The 20,821-nt window shown below is 43.6% G+C and overlaps 1 protein-coding gene across 1 annotated transcript in view; it reads left to right on the top strand.

Annotated features, from left to right (window-relative positions):
- The window catches only part of Vsnl1 (visinin like 1), a 108,850-nt gene that overhangs the window by 46,457 nt on the left and 41,572 nt on the right, over positions 1 to 20,821 (top strand). Inside the window, exon 2 of the mRNA XM_057772811.1 lies at positions 1,358 to 1,524. Within this exon, the coding sequence (XP_057628794.1) occupies positions 1,363 to 1,524 (162 nt within the window). The 5' untranslated portion in view covers positions 1,358 to 1,362. The remainder of the gene's footprint in view (positions 1 to 1,357; positions 1,525 to 20,821) is intronic.

The raw sequence follows: 20,821 nt of genomic DNA, 5'->3' as shown, positions 1-20,821 counted from the left end.
CCATGCCATTGGGATGGTGCCAAGGTAGAAGCTTTCCTGGAAGTAGGGAGCTTGGCTTGGTTTCATCACAATGAAAGACACCCGTTCAATGTTGGGGCAGGTTACTGATGAAGGGTGCAGGATCTGCTTTAGGAAAAGATTTAAATAATTACAACAGCAAAGTATGAGCTCACAGTTTCCCCTCAAGGTTGTTGCAAGTATAGACTTGCTTGAAGTGCGTGGAATAACTGGTTCATCTGAGTACATTCTTTAAAACCTAGCTCACCCTGCTAGCTGGACCTTAAACATCTTCTGGGACTCTTCTCTCTGATGTATCCTCAGATGAACATGAATTTTTTTCAGTCACTCTGAGGTTTATTGGGCACAGTTATTACTTTATTGTAATAAAACAACATTAAAAGGATTTTTAAATATTGATTATCTAGCAAAAATACAAGTATTTTAATTTCAAGTTATTCTTTTTATCTTTGCCTATTTATTTCTTAGTTGGACAGCACACTAAAGCTGGATTTTGTGACATCTGCCAATTTATTGTATGAAGAAATTGAAAGAGGATGATAATTAATGTTTTTGTGTCTAACACACATAGTTAATTACAGATCAGGGTGACAATCTGGAGATTCTGAACATGACCTGCCCTTCTGCTCCATATTCTGCTCTTGACCGTGCAAGCTTACAGTTCACGTAGGAGACATGACTTCATGCACTGGCATTTTAACTTCGAATGATTAAAACTGACAGGATGAAATTTAGTTGATAAAAATTCCTCACCAATCTTTAGAAAAAGTTAACATGGAAGGTAGTTTTGTAGAGAATGTCTAGAGATGAAAAGAGTGGGAATTACTGTGGCTAATCAAAATGGGCTGTTTTTATTCAATTAAAAAAGAAAAAGAAGCCTGGGATTGGGGGACAAGACCAACCGTGACATCATGATAGATGATCAGGTTTTCCTAATCAATTTCTAAACTTTTGGTTATAACATTTTCCCACGGTTCTTGTCCCTATCTCTCCCAATACCCCTGCAAGCTACATGTAACACTAGTTGCCTGGGTACCGAGTGCTCGTGAATTGTAGCTCACAGGAGTAGACACCGAGCTTCCACATGCCTGACATGAACATCAAGTACAATGGCTGTCTGGTTTCCATGTGAGAGTCAACGCCTTGTGATGGGTGACATGATGACAGGGAGGACGAGCTGCACAGACCTCAGGCTCGTCCAAAGGGGTTTTCCTGTTCCCGTCTGTTCTCCAATATGAAGTGGAAGGATGCAGACTCACGGAGTCTGTGGGGAGACAGGCAGGCGTTGAGTTCTGGCCGCCGTGCTGACTGCGTTAATGTGGTTTGTGGTTTTCTGCAGGCACAATGGGGAAACAGAACAGCAAACTGGCCCCCGAGGTCATGGAGGACCTGGTGAAGAGCACCGAGTTCAATGAGCATGAGCTGAAGCAGTGGTACAAGGGGTTCCTCAAGGACTGTCCGAGCGGGAGGCTGAATCTCGAGGAGTTCCAGCAGCTGTATGTGAAGGTACGCAATTCCTGCGGCTTCTCATGCCAAATGAGATCCAGCCAGCTAGCTTCGACTCCGACGGCTTTTTCCATTCTAACCTTTAAAACACCGTTTGGACACAGAGGGGTGTATGTGTGTGTGCGTGTGCGTGTGTGTGGGTGTGTTTCTACAGATAAGTGAAGCAATTTCTGAACAAGAAAAAAATAGTTGTTAAAATACTGCATGTGGTTTTAGATGGTGATAGTACCTGCTAAAAGAGCCATAAGAGCTTCAAGATGATGTCTGCTGGTGGTCATACATGTATAGATAGATATATTTTTTCCTCAGTAAAAGAGAGAGTACCTGTGAGCAACTTTTCACCAAAAAAAAAAAAAAAAAGCTTCTCCTATCTACAGGTAAGGATTCAAAGTCCCAACACAGCTCATTTAGAAGAAGGTGTTACATAGATTGAATCATCATCACTGTCTACCCCATGGACTCAATACTTTATACTGCTTAGAAGCTACCCTTTGCATGGATATTGGTGATCATCAAAGTACAATTTTTGCTGCAGCAGTACTGTTTTGGTTTGCCTGAGTTTGTGAATTACAGTGGTTCTGGCATAATCTAGGGCGTTCCATCTTGTGGGCAGACACTTACATAATGTTACACTGGCGGAAGAGATGCTTTTTTTTTTTTTTTTTTTGCTTTAACCTTTTCTGCCTGAAATACCAAGTAGAAAATGCCGCTTTTTATTATTTTATTATAACAAATGTCAATGCGAGCTACATGAACTATCCAGGTGCTTAGCCGTGTGTGGGAGGCTTGTACAGAGCTTTGAGGGAGCGCCTTTATCTCTGGGGCTGAACATTTCTCGTAGCCTCTGATCCAGCGCTTCCACTCTTCCATGCGTTCAAGAAGGGGCACGCAGAAGAAGGGACGTGCTCATCGCTGCTCTGTGCACAGTGATGAGACTGGGAAGCACCCCCAAATGCCCTTCCTTGGGAACATGGAAAATGAACTGGGACACACTTATCATTGAGATGGTTGAACTCCAACAATGCTAAAACACAAGTACAGAAGGGAGATTCTAAATTAGACAGGAATAAAATTAAAATGAGCTTTGTAAGGCGACAGGTAAAGTGGCGTGTGGTGGTGGGGAAAAGGAAAGGAAAGGAATGAAGAGAGAAAAAAGCAAGAGAAGAGGTGGGGAGATGGCTGTGTGGGGGTCCTGATTGTGTTAAAATCTCAGCTGTGTTTCACGATGGTGGGTTGTGGTTGCATATTGAATTAAAAGCTGACCAGCTAGCTAACTAAACTAATAATCAGATGATTGATGGGCACCCCAATTGATGGCTGATCAGTTCTGTTCGTGTAAAAGCCCCAAGGATATATCAAATATATCCTCAAGTGTATGTAGAGAGAAATATACGTTATGCAATGTACATGGTATAAGATCGCAATGGGAGGACTATGAGATGGCTCAGATAGTGAAGGCGCCTGCCACCAAGCTCAGCTACCTGAGTTTGATCCCCAGACATCACATGGCAGAATGCTGGAAAGAGAAGTTAGTCCCATAAGCTATCCTCTTACCTCCACACATATGCCATGGTCTACACACACAAACACACACACACACAAACACACACACATGTGCACACAGAGTCATGGTTACTCTTTCCATTTTGATGATAAACACTCTGACTAAAGAGTTTATTTGGTTTGCACTCACAAGTCACTGTGTATCATTGAGGGAAGCCAGGGCAGGAACTGAAGCAGAAGCCGTGGGTGAACACTGCTACAGGCTTGCTCCTTCTGGCTCATGGTCATCCCACTTTCTTATAGAACCTAGAACTGTACTGGTCAGGAGTGGGACCACCCACAGTGAGATGGGCTCTCCTACACCAATCAACAGTCAAGACAGGTCCCCACAGATAGTGCCACAGGCCAATCTGACTGGGGCAATCCCTCCGTTAAGACTCCCTCTCCCAGGTTACTCTTATTTGTGTCAAGTTGACAATAAAAACCAGGACATAAACACACATGCATATTTATATACATATATATTTATATATGTATATATACACACTCATATATATGTATATGTCTCTGTGTATATATATGAGTGTGTGTATATGAGTGCATTATATAATTATACATTATATATAAATACATACATTTTATGTGTGTGTATATATATATATACAAATTTAAGATTACTATGGCATTTGTAAAAAATTCTGAGTAATTAATCATTAGCATTATGTGTAGGAATTCTGGGAGACACACTTATTATTTGTTTGCTATAAATTACTTCTGAGCAGAGTAGAGGAGATGTGCTTCCTAGATCACAGGGGACTCCCCTCCACACTGGGTCTCATTTCCCACCATTTCCTCCTCTAGAGTTAGCCTGTGCTTGGAAGTTTTCCATTCTTCTGATCAAGGAAAGCAGAGACAAATGAGCCATGTCAAAGTCACCTTCATGTCACTGAACGTCATGATTAAGAGAACTCGGGGTGCTGCATTCCCCATTACTTGTCTAAAATCAAGGGGTTTTTCTCTTTGAAGGAGTAGGAAATGAGCTGTGTCATTTGTACACTGCAGAAGCCTCAGCCTCAAGCTCAGCTGTGCAAACATTGTACATACCTGTGTGTTATTATGACACACAGACACCTATGGACCCGGATCACCTGCCACCCCCACTCCCATCCTCGCCCCAAATCATACCCCAGTGGTTTTGCTTCAAGAAAATGTTTCAAGCCGGGCGGTGGTGTCGCACGCCTTTAATCCCAGCACTTGGGAGGCAGAGGCAGGCGGATCTCTGTGAGTTCGAGACCAGCCTGGTCTACAAGAGCTAGTTCCAGGACAGGCTCCAAAACCACAGAGAAACCCTGTCTCGAAAAAGAAAAAAAAAAAAGAAAATGTTTCAAGACTTTCTGAGCTTGGTGGATATTCTAGGTAGTCTTTGATTTCAGTCCCTTAATGGTGAGACTTGAACATGGCCTCTGCTCTTATGTCAGATAGGCAGAAAACAAAGTCCTCTCTGAGTCATCCGAGGACAGACCAAGATCAAGGGAGAATTACAGAAGGCTTATGCCTCGCCCATGGGAAAAAAGGGGAAGCAGCTCTGAAGGGAAAAGCTTAGGGCTATGGGGGAGGCCAAGAGCCACTTGATGAGAAATAATTCCCTTTAAGTACTTTAAAGAGTGCCCATGTTCAGCAAGTCGGGGCTCAGCATCCTGGAGAATGGGTCTTTCCAGCAGTTCTTCTCTGTGGTTAGGAGGAGAGACCCCTGGAGACCACTGATCCAAGAACAAGTGACGAGAGCTCTGGCAGGGACTTCAGTCACTGATGGGACAAAGCCCACTGCAGCCTCTTGTCTCTGTGCAGCCTCATTGCTGCCTTGGCCATTTGCTGTTTCAGACATCCTCTCGGCTGCTCTAAAACCAACTACAGTGAAGACCGAGATAGGAACGAAATAATGGGGAACACTCACCTGCCAAGCCAGGTGCCGCGACCCTAGTCCTCTCCCTCACAGCAGACGCCTTCGCGTTCCAACTGCAAAGGAACTTCATACTGATGTGGACCCTTAACAGTGTGAGAGCAGAGTTTTAGAAGAATAAGTCAAACTTCACAGCATCACAAAAGGCAAAGGCTGCATAGATGTTAAAGATTGGGGATGCTCCATTCTGTGGGAAGCAGACAGAGGTGACTCCCCCGAGCTCATTGGCCACCAGCATAGCCAAATCTGCAAGCTTCAGGCTTAGTGAGAAACAGTGCCTCAAAGAATAAGGAGAAGAGCTACTGAGACTGAAGAAGACACCTGATCTTGACTGCTGGCCAACACACGCGCACACACTCATGTGTCTGCACATATTCATGGACACATACATGCCATACACACTATATTCGTATATACACAAATGAACAGAGCAGCACCTCTGAGGAAGCCTCACTATCTTGATGTAGTAATTTACATTTTTGCATGTGCGTATGTGTTGGTGGGCCCTGCAGCAACCATCTATCCCAAGCCACCCACCCCATTCCTCTGCTGGAGTGAGCTTTGTGAGATTGTGGCACTTATCTAGATATGGCACCTAGAAGGGCTACACTTAGTCTTTAGAAAGGTAGACTGTAATCACGACATTTCAATTCTCATAAACCTAGTGGAGAGCAGGGAGCCTGCAACACAGAAGCTTCAGGAAAAATTAGCTGCTGGCTACATAGCTCCTTCTTGGGAAGCCTTGTGGTGATGATATCCCTGAACAACTTCAAAACAGTCCTTCCTACCCAGCAGGATCCCCCAAGCTAAGACAGAAGGCACAAATATCCACAGTCACAGAAAGATTGGCATTCATGCTGGGTAATGGGACGAGAGTGGGCAGCAGAGAAACTAATTACAAACTAGAAGATTAACACAAAAAGGTAACAAATGAGTACAGGTGGAATCCTTTGCTCTTAACCTCAGAAGACAAAATATTACTAGGGTAATAGATTATTAATTTATCTTGTTTTGTTATGTTTTTCCAAACTCAGGACCTCTTCTCTGCTACTCTGTATCCCCTATAAACTAGTCCTTGTCACCTTATCCCCTAGTGTATATGAATGTGGCTGTGTCCAAGGGTAGGGTCCTTAAAGAGCTGATTACCTTAAAGCCAAGTAAACAGAGTGGACCCCACACCCACTGTGAATTGTATCCTTATAGAAATAAGAAATGTCTGGACACAGGACATATGAAGAGAAGACCAGGGGAGGAGCATCTAGAAGTCAGAGAGACCTCAGAAGGAAGCAACCCTATCAAAGTCTTGTATCAGACTTGCAGCCTCCAGAATCCTATACCATAGCATATCTCTTGAACTTAATCCATCCAGTATCTGGTGCTTCATGTTGGTGACCCTAGAAAATCTGCAGAGTCCAGGTTCCTTGGCCATCAACACACATAAACCCTGAGCCTTCCCTGGCTGATGGGCACCCTGTCAGGAATGCCTGGCTCCCTGCCTGGCTCTGGTCACAGATGTCGTGGCAGATGCTGTGTTCTCCTCCCTGCCCCAGCACTTCAGCAGCTAGGCTGACAGGAATTGTATTTTTTTTTTTTTGGATTTTTTTGAGACAGGGTTTCTCCGTGGCTTTTTGGTTCCTGTCCTGGAACTAGCTCTTCTAGACTAGGCTGGCCTTGAACTCACAGAGATCCGCCTGCCTCTGCCTCCCGAATGCTGGGATTAAAGGCGTGCACCACCACCACCCGGCAGGAACTGTATTTTGTCAACAAGAACCAAGCACCTGATTTTCTGCCCGTAGAACTTCCACTTTCCAGAAATCATTTGGATTGCCAAGCCAAGATCAGAAAATTAAGACGGCTTGCCATTTTAATCCATATTCAGAGAAGCCACTGCCATTTTCAGAAATAAGCAAACTCTGGAGATGAACAAGCAGCCCTACCTCTGAGGAAAGAAGCGCCCTCTCCAGTAGTCTTCTTCCTGGATGGATTAAGGCTATGTCCTATTCCCAGCTTGCTTTGCCACTATGATATCAAAACCAAGGACAAATCTAGCTGAGTATGGGGAGCAGATGAAGTCTTGAGTGTGTGTTGTTGGTATCAGCAACCATGACAAGGACCCTACTGACTCAGCTATGGGAATGACAAGGCCTTACGCTGGTCTGAATGTAAATATTGACAGTGTGCACCAAGAGTATCAATGACAGCTTCCCCTTCCTGGACGATTGTAGCCTGAGAGTACTCCCTTTCCTGAAAGATTGTAGCCTGAGAGTGCTCCCCATCCTGGATGATTATAGCCTGAGAGTGCTCCCCTGAGTAGATGATTGTAGCCTGAGAGTGTTCCTGTTCCTGAATGATTATAGCCTGAGAGTGCTCCCTTCCTGGATGATTGTAGCCTGATAATGCTCCCCTTCCTGGACAATGGTAGCCTGAGAGTGCTCCCCTGCAGAGACCCACTACTAAGATTATCCAAGCTGTATATAATAAGTAAATGTTCCAAGTGTCCACGCCACTGCTGTTGCATGTCCATCAGAGCACATGGCCCATGTGACCCCAGTATATATACGTGTGTGTGTCATTTCTTCAATAGCCCATCTCCCCAGTCAGGTCAATTCTAAGCCATGAAGGCCATAGCAGCTGAGTCCTGCAAAGAGCCCTAAATAAACGTTAATACACATTTAAAATCGACTTTCAAGATTATTATCCTCAGGAGTTGTTTTGGTTGTCTCGAGGTGAGTTACACAAGTTGTCACAGGGTTAGCTAAAATATTCTTGGCATTTAGAGACTAACAGATGTGGAGCTCAATCTTAGTTAAGTTACATTTGCCAATCCTCTGCCTCTCCGGATCTGTTTCCTTATTTGTAGGTGAAAATAATAAGTCTTATCTTGTCACCTCACTTGGTGGAGTCCCAAAGAGAAAGGAAATGAAATTGATTTACAGCCCATATTAAGCTATGTTTGCATCATTAATTATCTCCTCCTTTATTCTCAGAGAACCAAGCCTAAAGTGGGTTTTATTTCTTGTGCCAAGTTTGATGGCAGTACAGGAAGATATCCAGAGGTGGACCTAAGGTTCTATGAAAGTTCTACAGAAAACCAAGCTTTAGTCAATGATATCCACCATGCATTCCAGAATTGGGTAGCAGACTTTCAGGACACAGCCAAAGGCTTTGCCCTCTCCACTTCTATCATGGATTCTCATGCACTGAGTACTGTATCCTCTCAAGAATGAAGCCTTTCCCAGATGCCAAACGCTGAAGGGAATGGGGAATCGGCCTTTAAGGCATTGTGTGTGTGTGTGTGTCTGTGTGTGTGTGTGTTTGTGTGTGTGTGTGTGTGATGTTCATGTATGGAGTCATTTCTTCATACTTTTATGTGGATCCAGGGGATCAAACTCAAGCCTTGGGTTTCCATGGCAAACACCTTCACTCTCTAAGTCATCTCAGAGGCCACAGGACATTTTTTTAAAACCTGTCACCCACCAACCACTCAGTATTCTGATTTTTATACCCGCTCCCTTAAGAAAGGAGACTCACCTGCTCATTTCCTATGGCTTGTCATGTCCCAGAGACAACTGAAGAGCTAGATGTCATTTGGCTAGGCTCCAGCCCAAGTGTCCTGAGCCCCAGCTTAGCCCACTGTACCAAGTTTTCATCTCAAGAGAGTGTTAGATGTTAGTGAGGCAAAGGATAGCAGTGCCTGGAGTCCAATCTGACCATCACTGATTCTACAGTTCAAATTTTAAAAATTATTCACAAATAACAGAAGAGTTCCTGCCAAAACATTCCGTTCCCCCTCAAGTGGTCATTTCCTGAAAGCTTCCATAATCCAATGTTAGGAAACGGCTTGCCGGCGCCTCAATCTATGAGCTGCCTGGCTCACTCACTCATTCACAGACTGTTTCCTCTGCATTTTCTGTGGCGTAAATACCGTGTAGGTTGTCTACAGGAAGCCCCAAGCCTGGAAGAGCTGGAGAGCTGGCTTATTTTCACAACTTTGCTTACTTTGCACAACCATCTTAATTTGTAGCAAAATATACCAGTGGGGTTCAGCAAAACTTATCTAGGCCAGGCATATCCAACCTATAGCCCATGGGCTATATGCATCCTGAGATAGCTGTGCAGGAATTCGGCCCATTATGTCTGTTTGCAGATGATGATGTGAAATTCCAGTGTCAAAAGTTTGGACAACTCTCTGGGCTAAAAGTGTTGGAAAATGAATCTTCTCCTGAAAAATCTATTGGCAGAATTACCCAGTGTCATATATGGAAAAAAAAAAGTAAACATTACAGGACCTGGGAAGATGCGTCAGTGGGTGTAAGCAGGTATTGTACAAGTATGGGGGCCTGATACTAAAAACACGAAACCACATTAAAAGCAGGGAACATGCAAACATGTGCCTAAGGCCCTAGCGTTGTAGAGCTTCCTGGATGTCAGCCTGGATCCAGATTCGGTGAAAGACCCTGCCTCAAGGGAATAAAATGGAGATTGATAAAGTAGGACACCTAACCGCCTTCCCTGGCCTCCAAGTATGCACCCCTTTAGAAAAAGACACACCCAACCCATGTACATACACCACCCATCCACACACTACAGGCACATACACATATGTAAATAATTAATAATAAAATTACTGAATTCAGAGTAGCTGGATATTTGGCAATAAATATATTTAATAAAATAGCAAATTCTAGTTAATATATTCAGAATTCTTTCCATTTTTGCTCTTATGCTTTTAAAGTCGACCCTTTGAATTGCAAGGCATTCTTTCTGAAAGCTGAACATAACATATAATAGCCATAGGATTGTAGGTAGAAACCTTTGTTTTATAGAATTGGTCTTGTCTAGCTGCTCCATAACTTTGAACATTTTTGGACAAGTGTCACAGCATCCATACAAACCTAAAAGTTGATCTGTGTCCGTAGCTCTTAAGTGTTAGCACTGGTCACTTGGGCTGACTACTCTGCTGACAGAGGCGTAGGCATATTCCTCAGGGCTGCTACCTGCCGGGTACCTACAGTGAAGAAAATGCATGGCTAAGATATTGAGAACATGTCTGGATATTAGCTAAGGGCTCTCCTTCAGTAGACTTCAGGGATTCTATTACCACGAAAGAACAGTGTATGTGTCTCTCTCAGCATAGTGTTCATTGGATTCACACAAATCTGAATAGCCCTAAGAAATTCCAAGAGCTCCAAAAGATGCTTCTAACCATTGACTGACAGAACATTCTAGGTCCCTTGACACTAGTTACTGACTAGTAACCATCACTAAGACAGAAGAGAAAAAAAACCTTTTCTAAACTAGATCTTCAAATTAACTTCAATGGTATACAAACAAGAATAGAAGTTTCTGGACTGGGGACATGTCTCAGCAAGAGAGAGCACTTGTAAGAAAGCTTGAAGACTTCAATTCAAATCTCCAGACCCTGTGTTTAAAAGCCAGTTACAATTATACGTGTGCTTGTAACCTCAGAACTGAGACAGAGGGAACAAAGACATGAGAATCCTCCCTAGGGCTTGTTTTCCACAAGCCTAATTCCCAGGTCAATGAGAGTTCCTGTCTCAAGGGAATAAAACGGAGAGTCATAAAGCAGAATGCATTCATTTTCCTCTTCTAGTCTCCTTGCACACTGCACACACATATGCCACACACACACACATACACACATGCACAGAGAGAAAGTGTGATTTCTAATCAGCATTTTGTTCATTGTGTGGGTGTGTGTGTTCACGTGTGTGAGTAAATAAACTACCTTAGATTCATCCAAGACTGAGATTGAGCTGTTTCCTTGAGCACTGGCTCTGAGCTAGTACAAGTGGGGAAGTATCAAGACCTTGCTTCTCCAGAAGACATTTTATTAAAAGAAGTAAAAGATGACTATTCTCTCATGTATGGGGTGTGTGTGTGTGTGTGCGCGCGCGCGCATGCGCGTGCTTGCATGGGTGATGTTTGAATGTGTTCACGTAGGTATGTGTATGTGTGTGCGTGTCACACAAACACATGCATGTGGAGGCTAACAGTCAATGTCAGATGTCTTCCTCTGACACGTTCCACCTTATTTTGTAGAGACAGGGTTTCTCACTGAAACTGGAGTTTATCACTCAGCTAGGCTAACTGGAAAATCAGCTCCAGGGGTCCCCCTGTCTCCACCCCTGCCAGCACTGGAGTTACCAACATACACTGCCATGTCTAGCATTTATGTATGTTCTGAGGATTCGAACCCAGATCCTCATGCTTGCCCAATAGACACTTTCCTGTTTCCAACTGATTCAGCTTTCCAGTCTCAACCATAATCTCTCAAATCAATTTTGAAAATAGAATTTTGGGCTCAAAGAAAATCAGGAGGATGTACAATCTTCAAGGAGTGAGATTCTGCTTGTCAATCGGAGGTAACTGAGACTACAGCTCATTTAAAGAATTATTGGGCAGACCTCTGCAGAGATGCATTTTAATCCCTTAGGGAAACAGCTGTTACATAAGATGTAATGTCATCTCGACTGGGCTGGCGAGGATGCTGGAAGTCTCGGTGAGAGGCTTGGGACTCATTTAAAAGTGAAATGTTTGCCAATAGGACTGAGGTGCACTTCAACATGAATTAATGTGGAAAACAAGAACTAGGGTTTTCAAAAGAAATGACAAGAAGGAGAGAGTCTGGGGAAACAAGGAGAGGGGTGAGGTCCCAGTCACTTTTGGTCACAGTGAAATGCAGACAGCAATGAGCTGCCAGTGTGGCTTGAGTTAGAGACGGCTTTTGCCCCCCAGAGAGGTCCAAGTGATAACCTTCTCCTGTGTCAGGGGTGTGAAATCACTTTCTATGGCTTTCCCACCTTGGGACTTGGCTTTCCCACGATAAGGTTGATGTATTTAGAGGGCCATCGATAGGCCTTCCACCAGCACATCCTAAAGGAATGCTTTTACACAATACCTCAGCGTCTCTGTCTTTAGCATAAGGTTGGAAAGAGCCCCTGAAAGTCCCCCTAGTCCACCCCTTCCATTTTGCAGATAGGGAGCAAGATGCATGTGGAATGGAACAGGGGTATCTGGGGCAGATCACAACACCAGTACCAAAGGACATATCAGACAGGGAAAGTGTGCAGCCAGACAGAACTGCTCTCTCTTTAGTTACTTGCAATCCACTGGCCAAGGGCAGCTTATTCTTAGTTGGAAATAGACTGAGAAAGAGAAATAGCCTGTTTCATATATCAGTCTTTCATATATCAGACAGCTTTGCTTTTCTAGGTTTTCTGACACTTTGGAGTTATGGTATTGGGTTATGCTGTTGGTACCCATGGGCACGAGAGACACCACAGGTCTTTGCTTCAGTGGATTCACCCACACGAGAACCCATACCCACCTTTGTGAATTGTCCTTTGAGCTCACTGATGATGCTCTCTCTCCTCTTTTTCTCTTCTTTGTCTCTACTTGAAATGGTTCTTGGCCTTTGACCTTTCCTCCTTTTCTCTGAGGTCACTGAGGAATTTGTGGCAGTTGTCTTTTGACCATGTTGATGTCACTATGACTCGGACCCTGCCCTGGAGGAGCACAACTCAGACTCGGGCCTATTATCAATGGGGACAGAAGAGGAGAAGTCAGTTGTAAAAATAAGCCTAAATTTTCCAAGAACCTCATTGGCTCAAACTTAGGGGAAAATCCTCTTGAGGTCAGTAACACAGAGATGCATCAAGTGTCATTCGTCTTCAGAAAACAATCCCCAGTAACAGCAATCTGATAACTTCTGAAGAACAAGGGGGCAGGAAAAACACCGAGTCTAGCATCCCAAATCCTCTAAGCTTCTGAGCCTAGAGAAAAATACAGAAGTCTGCACGAATAGCTAAAACAGAGATAGAAAATATATTTACACAAGTCAATACCAATTGTCTGATGTAAAAAGTTTCTAGATAAAGAGTTTGACCAATTTGATTAAACCTTGAAATCTAAGTAGAATTTGTTGCTTCAACCCTCCCAGGAAGGTGTAACCTACAAAATGCACAAGGGTGGCGTCTTAGTCCTGGGGAACTGTGATGATAGAACACCACTACCTGGGTAGCCTATAAACAAGTAAAGTTTACTTTTCATAGTTCTTGAGGCTGGAAATTTGAGGCTGGGGATTTTCTGACTCGTAAATGGTGCTTCCTCTCCACAAAGTGGAAGGAACCAATATACTCTCATGTGTGTGCTTGTGTGTGTGTGAGAGAGAGAGAGACAGAGACAGAGACAGAGACAGAGACAGATGAGGTCATGCACATGCCAAAACACATATGTGGAGGTCAGAGGGCGACTTCAGTCTTATCGGTCCTTGACCTTAACCATATTTGAGATGCGGTTTCCTATCGCTAACCGCTACATAGACCAGATTAGTTAGGTCCACAAACTTCTGGAGATTTTCCTGTATCCCTCTCCCATCTCCCATTAGGGACCAGGATTATAGATACATGGTATCACTTGCAGCTTTGTGTGGGTTCTGGAGATCCAAACTCAAACACTTGTATGACACATGACCCACCGAGTCCTCCCCCCAGCCCTTCTCTAGGGCATTTTGTGTAGCAATACAAATGCTATTCATAAAAGCCTTTTCTGTGACCTAATCACCACCTACTGCCATCACCAGGAAGTTCGGGGTTTTAAGAGAAGACCTTGGGAATATAAGCATTAAACCCCTATCAAGCATGAGGACATGGGGCTAATGAGAAAGAGAACAAGATGGTGTTTAATGGTTGGCTGAAATATCAGCTAATCAAAGAGGTCTCGGGTAAAAGTTAGGGTGGGAGATATGAGCGGATCCAGATCGTAGGGGTATTGATCCCAGAAAATGACTAAATCCTAAACATTGTACTCACAGCCTCCAGATGAATCACTAGATGGTTGCCACGCAACCCTTGCCAGGACTTGCATGAAGAGGGAGGCTACTACTTGTGGTCTATCAGGGTGTTCTTCTACAACCACAAAATAAATAGTACAAGGTATGAAAAGTTACTTTTTCTCTTTCCCATGCTCCTAGTGCCACAAGGGGAAGCCTCAGGAACTCTTGTGCCCTCCAGTGAAAGGCTGGCGGCAAACATGGCTAAGGTTTTCATCAAGAACTTGTCTGTACTTTGTATGTGTTTTTCTGAACTCAACACTGGAGAGCCATGAAGGACACCCTTCCCCATATCACAAATGGGCACAAAGAACTAAATAAATTTGTAGGAGAATCAGGGCTTTGGGGCTCAAAGGAGGGAAAGAGTTTCCTGCCGGCTGATCAGGGTCACATAACTGATCTGTCATTGAAGGTCAATTCTCAGTGGAAATGTCTACCCTGTGGCACCCCTTGCTTAAAAGGAATGAACCTGTCCTGAGCCTCTAGTCCATAGAAAGTTTGCAAAGACTTGCGGAGAAAGACATGCATTTATGGATTTTCAAGTCAAGAGAAAAAAAATGGTAACACAGATGTTTCCATAATGGCTAAATGTGTTTCTTCTATGAAACCCATACCATCTTCTCTTCGAAGTGAAGAAAGGTCACTGTGTTTTAGGTTGAAAGCAAAGACCAATGGACTGTCTTATCAATGGTGTCCACCATGTCTTCAGAGACAAGAACAACACAAATGCTGTCATTGGTTCATCTCCCTGTCCTGTTACTAAGGACCACAAAGGGATGAGGTGATGCTACACACATTATCATTGAGCCCTTGGATCTCTTGGATGAAGGTACAGACCGATGCTCCGACCCTGTGTGAGGTGACTGCTTAAAGGGAGGGTGCTCTAGAGAGAGCAGTCCTGGACAGAGGTCCTCTGTAGCAACCCAGATGCTGCCCATGAGGAGCAGGAAGTGCTTGGGCAGGTCTTTCACTTCCTCCATCTTCAGATCCCACACCTCTCTAGAGTTCCTCACATCTGTTATACATTGACTGTGAAATATACCCCCACAGGCTCGTGTGTTCAGACATTTAGTCCCTGCTGGTGGCACTATTTAGTGAGTATGTAGAGCCCTTAAGACATATTAGTCTCTTTGTTTCCTGTTTAGACACCAAGAGCCAGTCTTAGACTTTCTAACCCCATGTGGCCATCGATCTACATTATGAACAATATCTCCTCAAATTATGGTCCAGATTAAACCCATTTCCTTTGGAGTTCTCATAGCAACAACAAAATTGACTAGTACAGTGTCCATCTTACAAGCACCTACCATTCAAATATTTGGTAATGCCAATACCCTTCTCTTGTGGCTGGGACATGGCAAGATCACAACAAGAAGACCCTGTCCTCATTGTGTGTCTCTTTCTCTCCATTCAGCCTCAAGTTTCCATGTCAAGCGAGAAACTTATCCCTTTTCCAATATTGGGAGGCTCTCTTGGCTTTCAAGGCATGTACAGCAGCCTCCCACAGTGCCCCACCTAGTCTGGTACAGCTACCACTGCTCCTGTGGAAGCAGGATGGGACTGAGACAGGATGCTACACTGGTGCAGTTGTCATGGAATCTGTTTAGTAGTTGCAGTTGTGAGCCAAGAGAAATGAAATTCCTCTGTCTCTGAGCTACTCTGATGGACGATGTCACATTGACTGGGTTGCCCAACCCTCCTTCCCCAGTAAAATACATTAACAGGGTCTGATACTCCTTAAAAGAAAAAGCACCCAACTAAATGCACATGAGAGTGGCGTGGGAGCCAAGGAGACCCAGTGCATGGGCAAGTGCCTGCTGCTAACAAACCATGGAGTGAGAGAGTTACTAGACTCTTGGGATTCTAGGCTCTCAGTTTGTTAAACAGAATTAGAAATCCCTGCCCATCTCCTGCAAAGAATAACTGTGACCACGTGAGAAGAGTTTTCAGTCTCCTACTTTGCTCCAGAGCTATGGAAAGGAATACACCTCCTAAGAAATGTAGATGTGAATGAAGACAATATCGAAAGTTCAGAGAGAGAAGTTCAGTGTGGTTGGAGAGAGAGGATGGGGCCAGCGGTGGAAGGTGAGAAGGACTTGATCCTTTCCTTTATTTCCTCCCTTGTGAATCTCCCTTCCATGTAAAGATTCTAGAATTGCTTAGACCTGTCACTGGATCTCTGCTAGACAGACGTTTCCTGTAGCATGAATTGCTTAGTATCATGGCTCTTTCCCTGTCCAATTACCCAGGAGGGCAGAGCTCACATTTCATTCATCTCTGATTCTCTAGTGTCCAATAAGAAAGTTAATTAGCATAGAGGATGAGTTGATGGATGAGTAAATGACTGCTTGTGACTTAACTGAAATTCAGTTCAGAGACTAAACAAAAGGAAAGAAAACATCTCAAACTGTATGGTTCAGAGCAGTAACCTACAGAGGCTCAGAGTAGTCCTCTCCATACCGAATGCTTAAATAAATAGAATGCAAAGCAAGAAGACAGGAAAACAAAATGTCCCTTTCTCTTGGGCAAGTGGCTAGCTAATTTTCTTATGAATACATTAGACAATTTCACATCAAGAAACTTCCTTAAATACTATTTTCCCGAGATGGAAATGAAAGGATGTAACGTAAAACTAAAGACCCTCAGCATGAAAGGGATGAGCGATGAAAATTAGACTGCTTATATTTGAGTTGGTAATGAGATTTTCCGGGGGAAAAATGCAAAAACCAAAAGGATTTTTATTGTAGAAGAAAGGCAAAGACGTAGACGGCCTCTCAAAATAGCTTTGCCTGCCTTCTGAGTAAATTCCACCACAAAGTCAGGGCAGGGCTTATTTTTATCCATGTTCTTTTAAACAATGTGACATGTCTACCAGGAGCGCAATCAATGATGACATCGTGTTGTAGTTAATATGTTGTGGCTTCCGTGACTCACCCCGAGTCAAGTCTCTGGCAGATTCAGAAGCCAGTGCCCGGAGACATCTTTCAAGATGACACAGCTGGGTTGCCAGGGCAACTGGCTGGATGAAACTTTAGCTGGCTTTGGGAGAGATTACATAAGACCAGACCAACTGGGAAGAGTTAAGTCATGTCCTGGGGGTGAAGCGCATTGGGGTTATTGTCTGTTCAGCTTCCTAGATAAGGACATAGTAGTGACATTTAAAAGGAGATGTCATTGGATACCCACATCTGTCTTCTCAATACAGAACTCCTCAAAGACAAATTGACAAAGTCTCTCTCTAACAAAACTATAGTTAACAGATCTGTAATGGTGTCATAGGCAAGCATGACCACCTTCCCAAGCCTCACTCTCATCAGTAATTTTTGAGACATCAAGGATGTTATACAATCCCTATTATTCTATATTATGAATATATATTGACCTATGTTTATTATCAAATGGGTTCATGACTCCTAGGAAGGACCAAATCACAATTGAGTTTATGGAGAAGGGGCAAATAACTTTGCCAACAGCATGCAAATGATTTTATAGGTATGCATTACACATGTACATATACATTTACATACATATTAATTTGGTTCCTTTCCGTGGGTGCCTCACTTAGCACCAGAAGAGATTCCTGTGGCTTTGACATGACTAGAGATTTATTTTTTCTCTCATGGAGAAGTCTAAACTGGTTGGGCAGCTCTGGTGTCTAGATGTTGGGGTCTCTAGCTCCTGTTCCCCTCCCACACATTCACACACTCCAGCTTGCTCTGAGTCACAGGACCGCTATGCCTTACTGGTGTCGCAGTGTGAATAGGAAAAAGGAAAGCAACTGAAATGGTAAGAGAAGGAAGCTATTAAGTTGTTTGAGTTCCTTGGCAGGTAGGTTAGAGGTTCTGAGAGACAGGAATAGACTCCCTGTGTATGCCTCAGATTTACCTAGCCCTGTTGCTCAGGCAGGACCTATCTTCTTTGGCTTTGCTGGGGACTGACGGGAAAGACGTGCATATAAACACACAGCCAAAATGTTCCCACCTACCGTCTACTTGCTATGCTACAGGAAGTACAGTCTACTCTACAACTATGAGCAACTATTGTTCTCTGGTTCAACTAGGATGATGTCTTGTCACCTGTGCTCTTCCCTATCACCTGTTCCTAACCTCAATCCCTCCTTGGGAATCCTATGTGGTGTACTTCCTAGAATGGTCTTTCCTCAATTTGGCATCGAGGAAATTTGGGGATCTGTATGACTTCAGAAATCACATATATGGAGGCATGGAATAGCATTGGGCAAATGAAGCATGGGGTAAGAAGCAAATGACAATGTATGGATGATAGGTGCTGAGACACAGGTGCTTGGACATGTACTCTGGGCGTATTAAGATGTACTGATACAAAGTAACTAACTACTGACACAAAGTAACCATCGATACAACAGAACTACTAATACAAAGTAACTACCAATACAGAGTAATCATTGATTCACTAGAACCACTGATACAAAGTAACTACTGATACAAAGTAATCATTGCCACAACAGAACTGCTGGTAAAAGTAACTACTGATACAAAGTAACGGTTGGGTGTTTGTATCCATTTGCATCCATCCATTCAACCACTTTTGTATGTATCCACTCAGTCATTAAACATTGTTGAGCATCTACTCATCTAAAGATCCAAATTTAAAAACTGGGGAATTCTGAAAGTAGTCAGCAGTTATGACCCTTTCCCTCAGATCATTTAATTTGAAAGAAACCAAGAACAGAGAAGACAGCTCAGTTGTTAAAGTGCTTGGCACTCAAGCGTGAGGACCTATGTTCAACCCCTAGAATCCACAGAAGAAAGCAGAGTGCTATCATCTGTCTTAGTTAGGGTTTCTATTGGTGTGACAATAAACCCTGGCCAAAAAGCAAGTTGGGAAGGGAAGGGTTTATTTGGTTTACACTTCCACATTGTTGATCATCACTGAAGAAAGTTAGGACAGGAACTCAAACAGAGCCTTCGAGGGGTGCTGCTTACTGGCTTGCTTCCCATGACTTGCTCAGTCTGCTTTCTTTCTTCTTTTTTTATGGTTTTTCAAGACAGGGTTTCTCTGTAGCTTTGGAGCTTGTCCTGGAACTTGCTGTGTAGACCTTGAACTCAGAGATTCACCTGCCTCTGCCTCCCAAGGGCTGAGATTGCAGGCATATCACCACTGCCTGGCTCAGTCTGCTTTCTTATAGAACCCAGGACCACCAACCCAGAGAAGCCACCACTCAAAATAAGCTGGGTTCTCCCCCATTGATCACTGATTGAGAAATCCATTACATCTGGATTTCATGAAGGCATTTCCTCAGCTAAGGCTCCTTCCTCTCTGATGACTCTAGCTTGTGTCAAGTTGCCACACAAAACCAGCCAGTGCATCACCCACTCATCAATAGATAACCTTACACCCGTGTGCATACAGACAACACTGAGTAGACTTGGTGAGTGTTTAAATTTAAAAAGAAGACATACATTTCTGAAGTTTTAGAGGGGGATTCTAAAAAACATAGGACAGAATAAAGGAGAAGATGATCAAAATATGTTGTAGACATATAGGAAATTCTCAAAGAATAAATAAAAACTTTTAGCAGGGCATAACAGCACAAGCTTTTAATCCCAGTGCTATGGAGGCAAAAATGGAAGAAGTCCTGGGATACACAGGCCAGCCAACCTACTCTACTTGGTGAGCTGCAGGTCAGTGAAAGACCCCATCTTCTAAAAAACAAAAGGGGTGCCTCCTGAAGAATGATATCCAAGTCGACCTCTAGACTCCACCTGCTCAAGCATGCATATGTGCTCCCATGGGAACACACACGACACGTATGTGTGTGTGCACACACACACCCTCACTCATATGCATACTCACAGAAAAAAACAAGAGCAGATGTCATTGTTGACACCGTGTGGTAGGAGCACTCATGATGCTGTGGAAACGGATGTTACTTAGAAGAGGTTCTGGGAAGCCTTCTTAGATAGAAAAAAATAAAAGTATTTAGCTCCAACCTAACACAGTGAGCAGGTAATGTTGAAAAAAAAAAGATTTTGGACAGCAAGAAGATCTTTCCTGCTTTTTGCTTGTTTGTTGTTGTTTTCCATAAAATTTCTTTCTTCCTAGCCCAGCACACAAAATCATCTTGCAAGGCGAGATCCTAGATATTTTCTCAGGCCCTCTAAAAATACAACTGTAATCTAATGGAAACAAGCCCATTGGCAAGACATCCCCTTCCTGCCCATTAGTCAGCTCTTTATCATAACAGCCCTGTTGAAGACAGAGAAGGTGATGTGGGATGGGGACGTGTGAATGACACAGGATTGGAAGCATGTGGTGTTGCATCCCACTGCGTGTCTCCAAGGAACCACCTCTGGACCCCAGCCAGGCAGAAGCCGCGCTCGGAGGCCCTGAACTCTGCTTGCTTTGACCCTGGGGTGCCAGAGTTGCTTTCTCTTCTCAAGGCTGCTAAGAGTTCTGCTTCATAGAGCCCTGTAAAATGATCTCAGACATACAAAGAAAGACAAAGACGTGGCTCAGCAGGAGTGACTCCTGCTCTTAAAAGTACCCACATCTGAATGACTTCACCACCACCTGCAGCTCCAAGAGATCTGATCACCCTCTTCTGGACTCCTTTAACATCTGTGCACTCCTGTGAGCATGCAAGTGTGTATACATGTGCACACACATATACCACACACACATGTGTGCACATACAGAAATAAATAATTAATAAATAAGTAAATAAATAAAATAAAAAGAAGGGCAAAGAAAAGAGGAAGGGAACATCCCTTGAATCTCTACTATGCCCCAAGTAGTCATTCTGAGAAAAACAGACAGGTACCTAGGAGGCAGAAGTGAGTGACAAGAACAACAAGGCTCTCAGCGCCCACGAAGCACTTTCTGTGACCAAGCGTGACTGGGTTCTTACCCTCCTATGTTATTTATTTCATTTGTTTCACTATGGCCTTGGACTCTGGGTAGTGTTATGTTCATCATCACAAGAGGGACCTGAAGCATGG

The sequence above is a fragment of the Chionomys nivalis genome, chromosome 1 (genome assembly GCF_950005125.1).
Source record: "Chionomys nivalis chromosome 1, mChiNiv1.1, whole genome shotgun sequence".
Lineage (NCBI taxonomy): Eukaryota > Metazoa > Chordata > Mammalia > Rodentia > Cricetidae > Chionomys > Chionomys nivalis.
The sequence above is the reverse complement of the archived record's forward strand: the minus strand, read 5'-3'. Positions and strand labels throughout refer to the sequence as shown.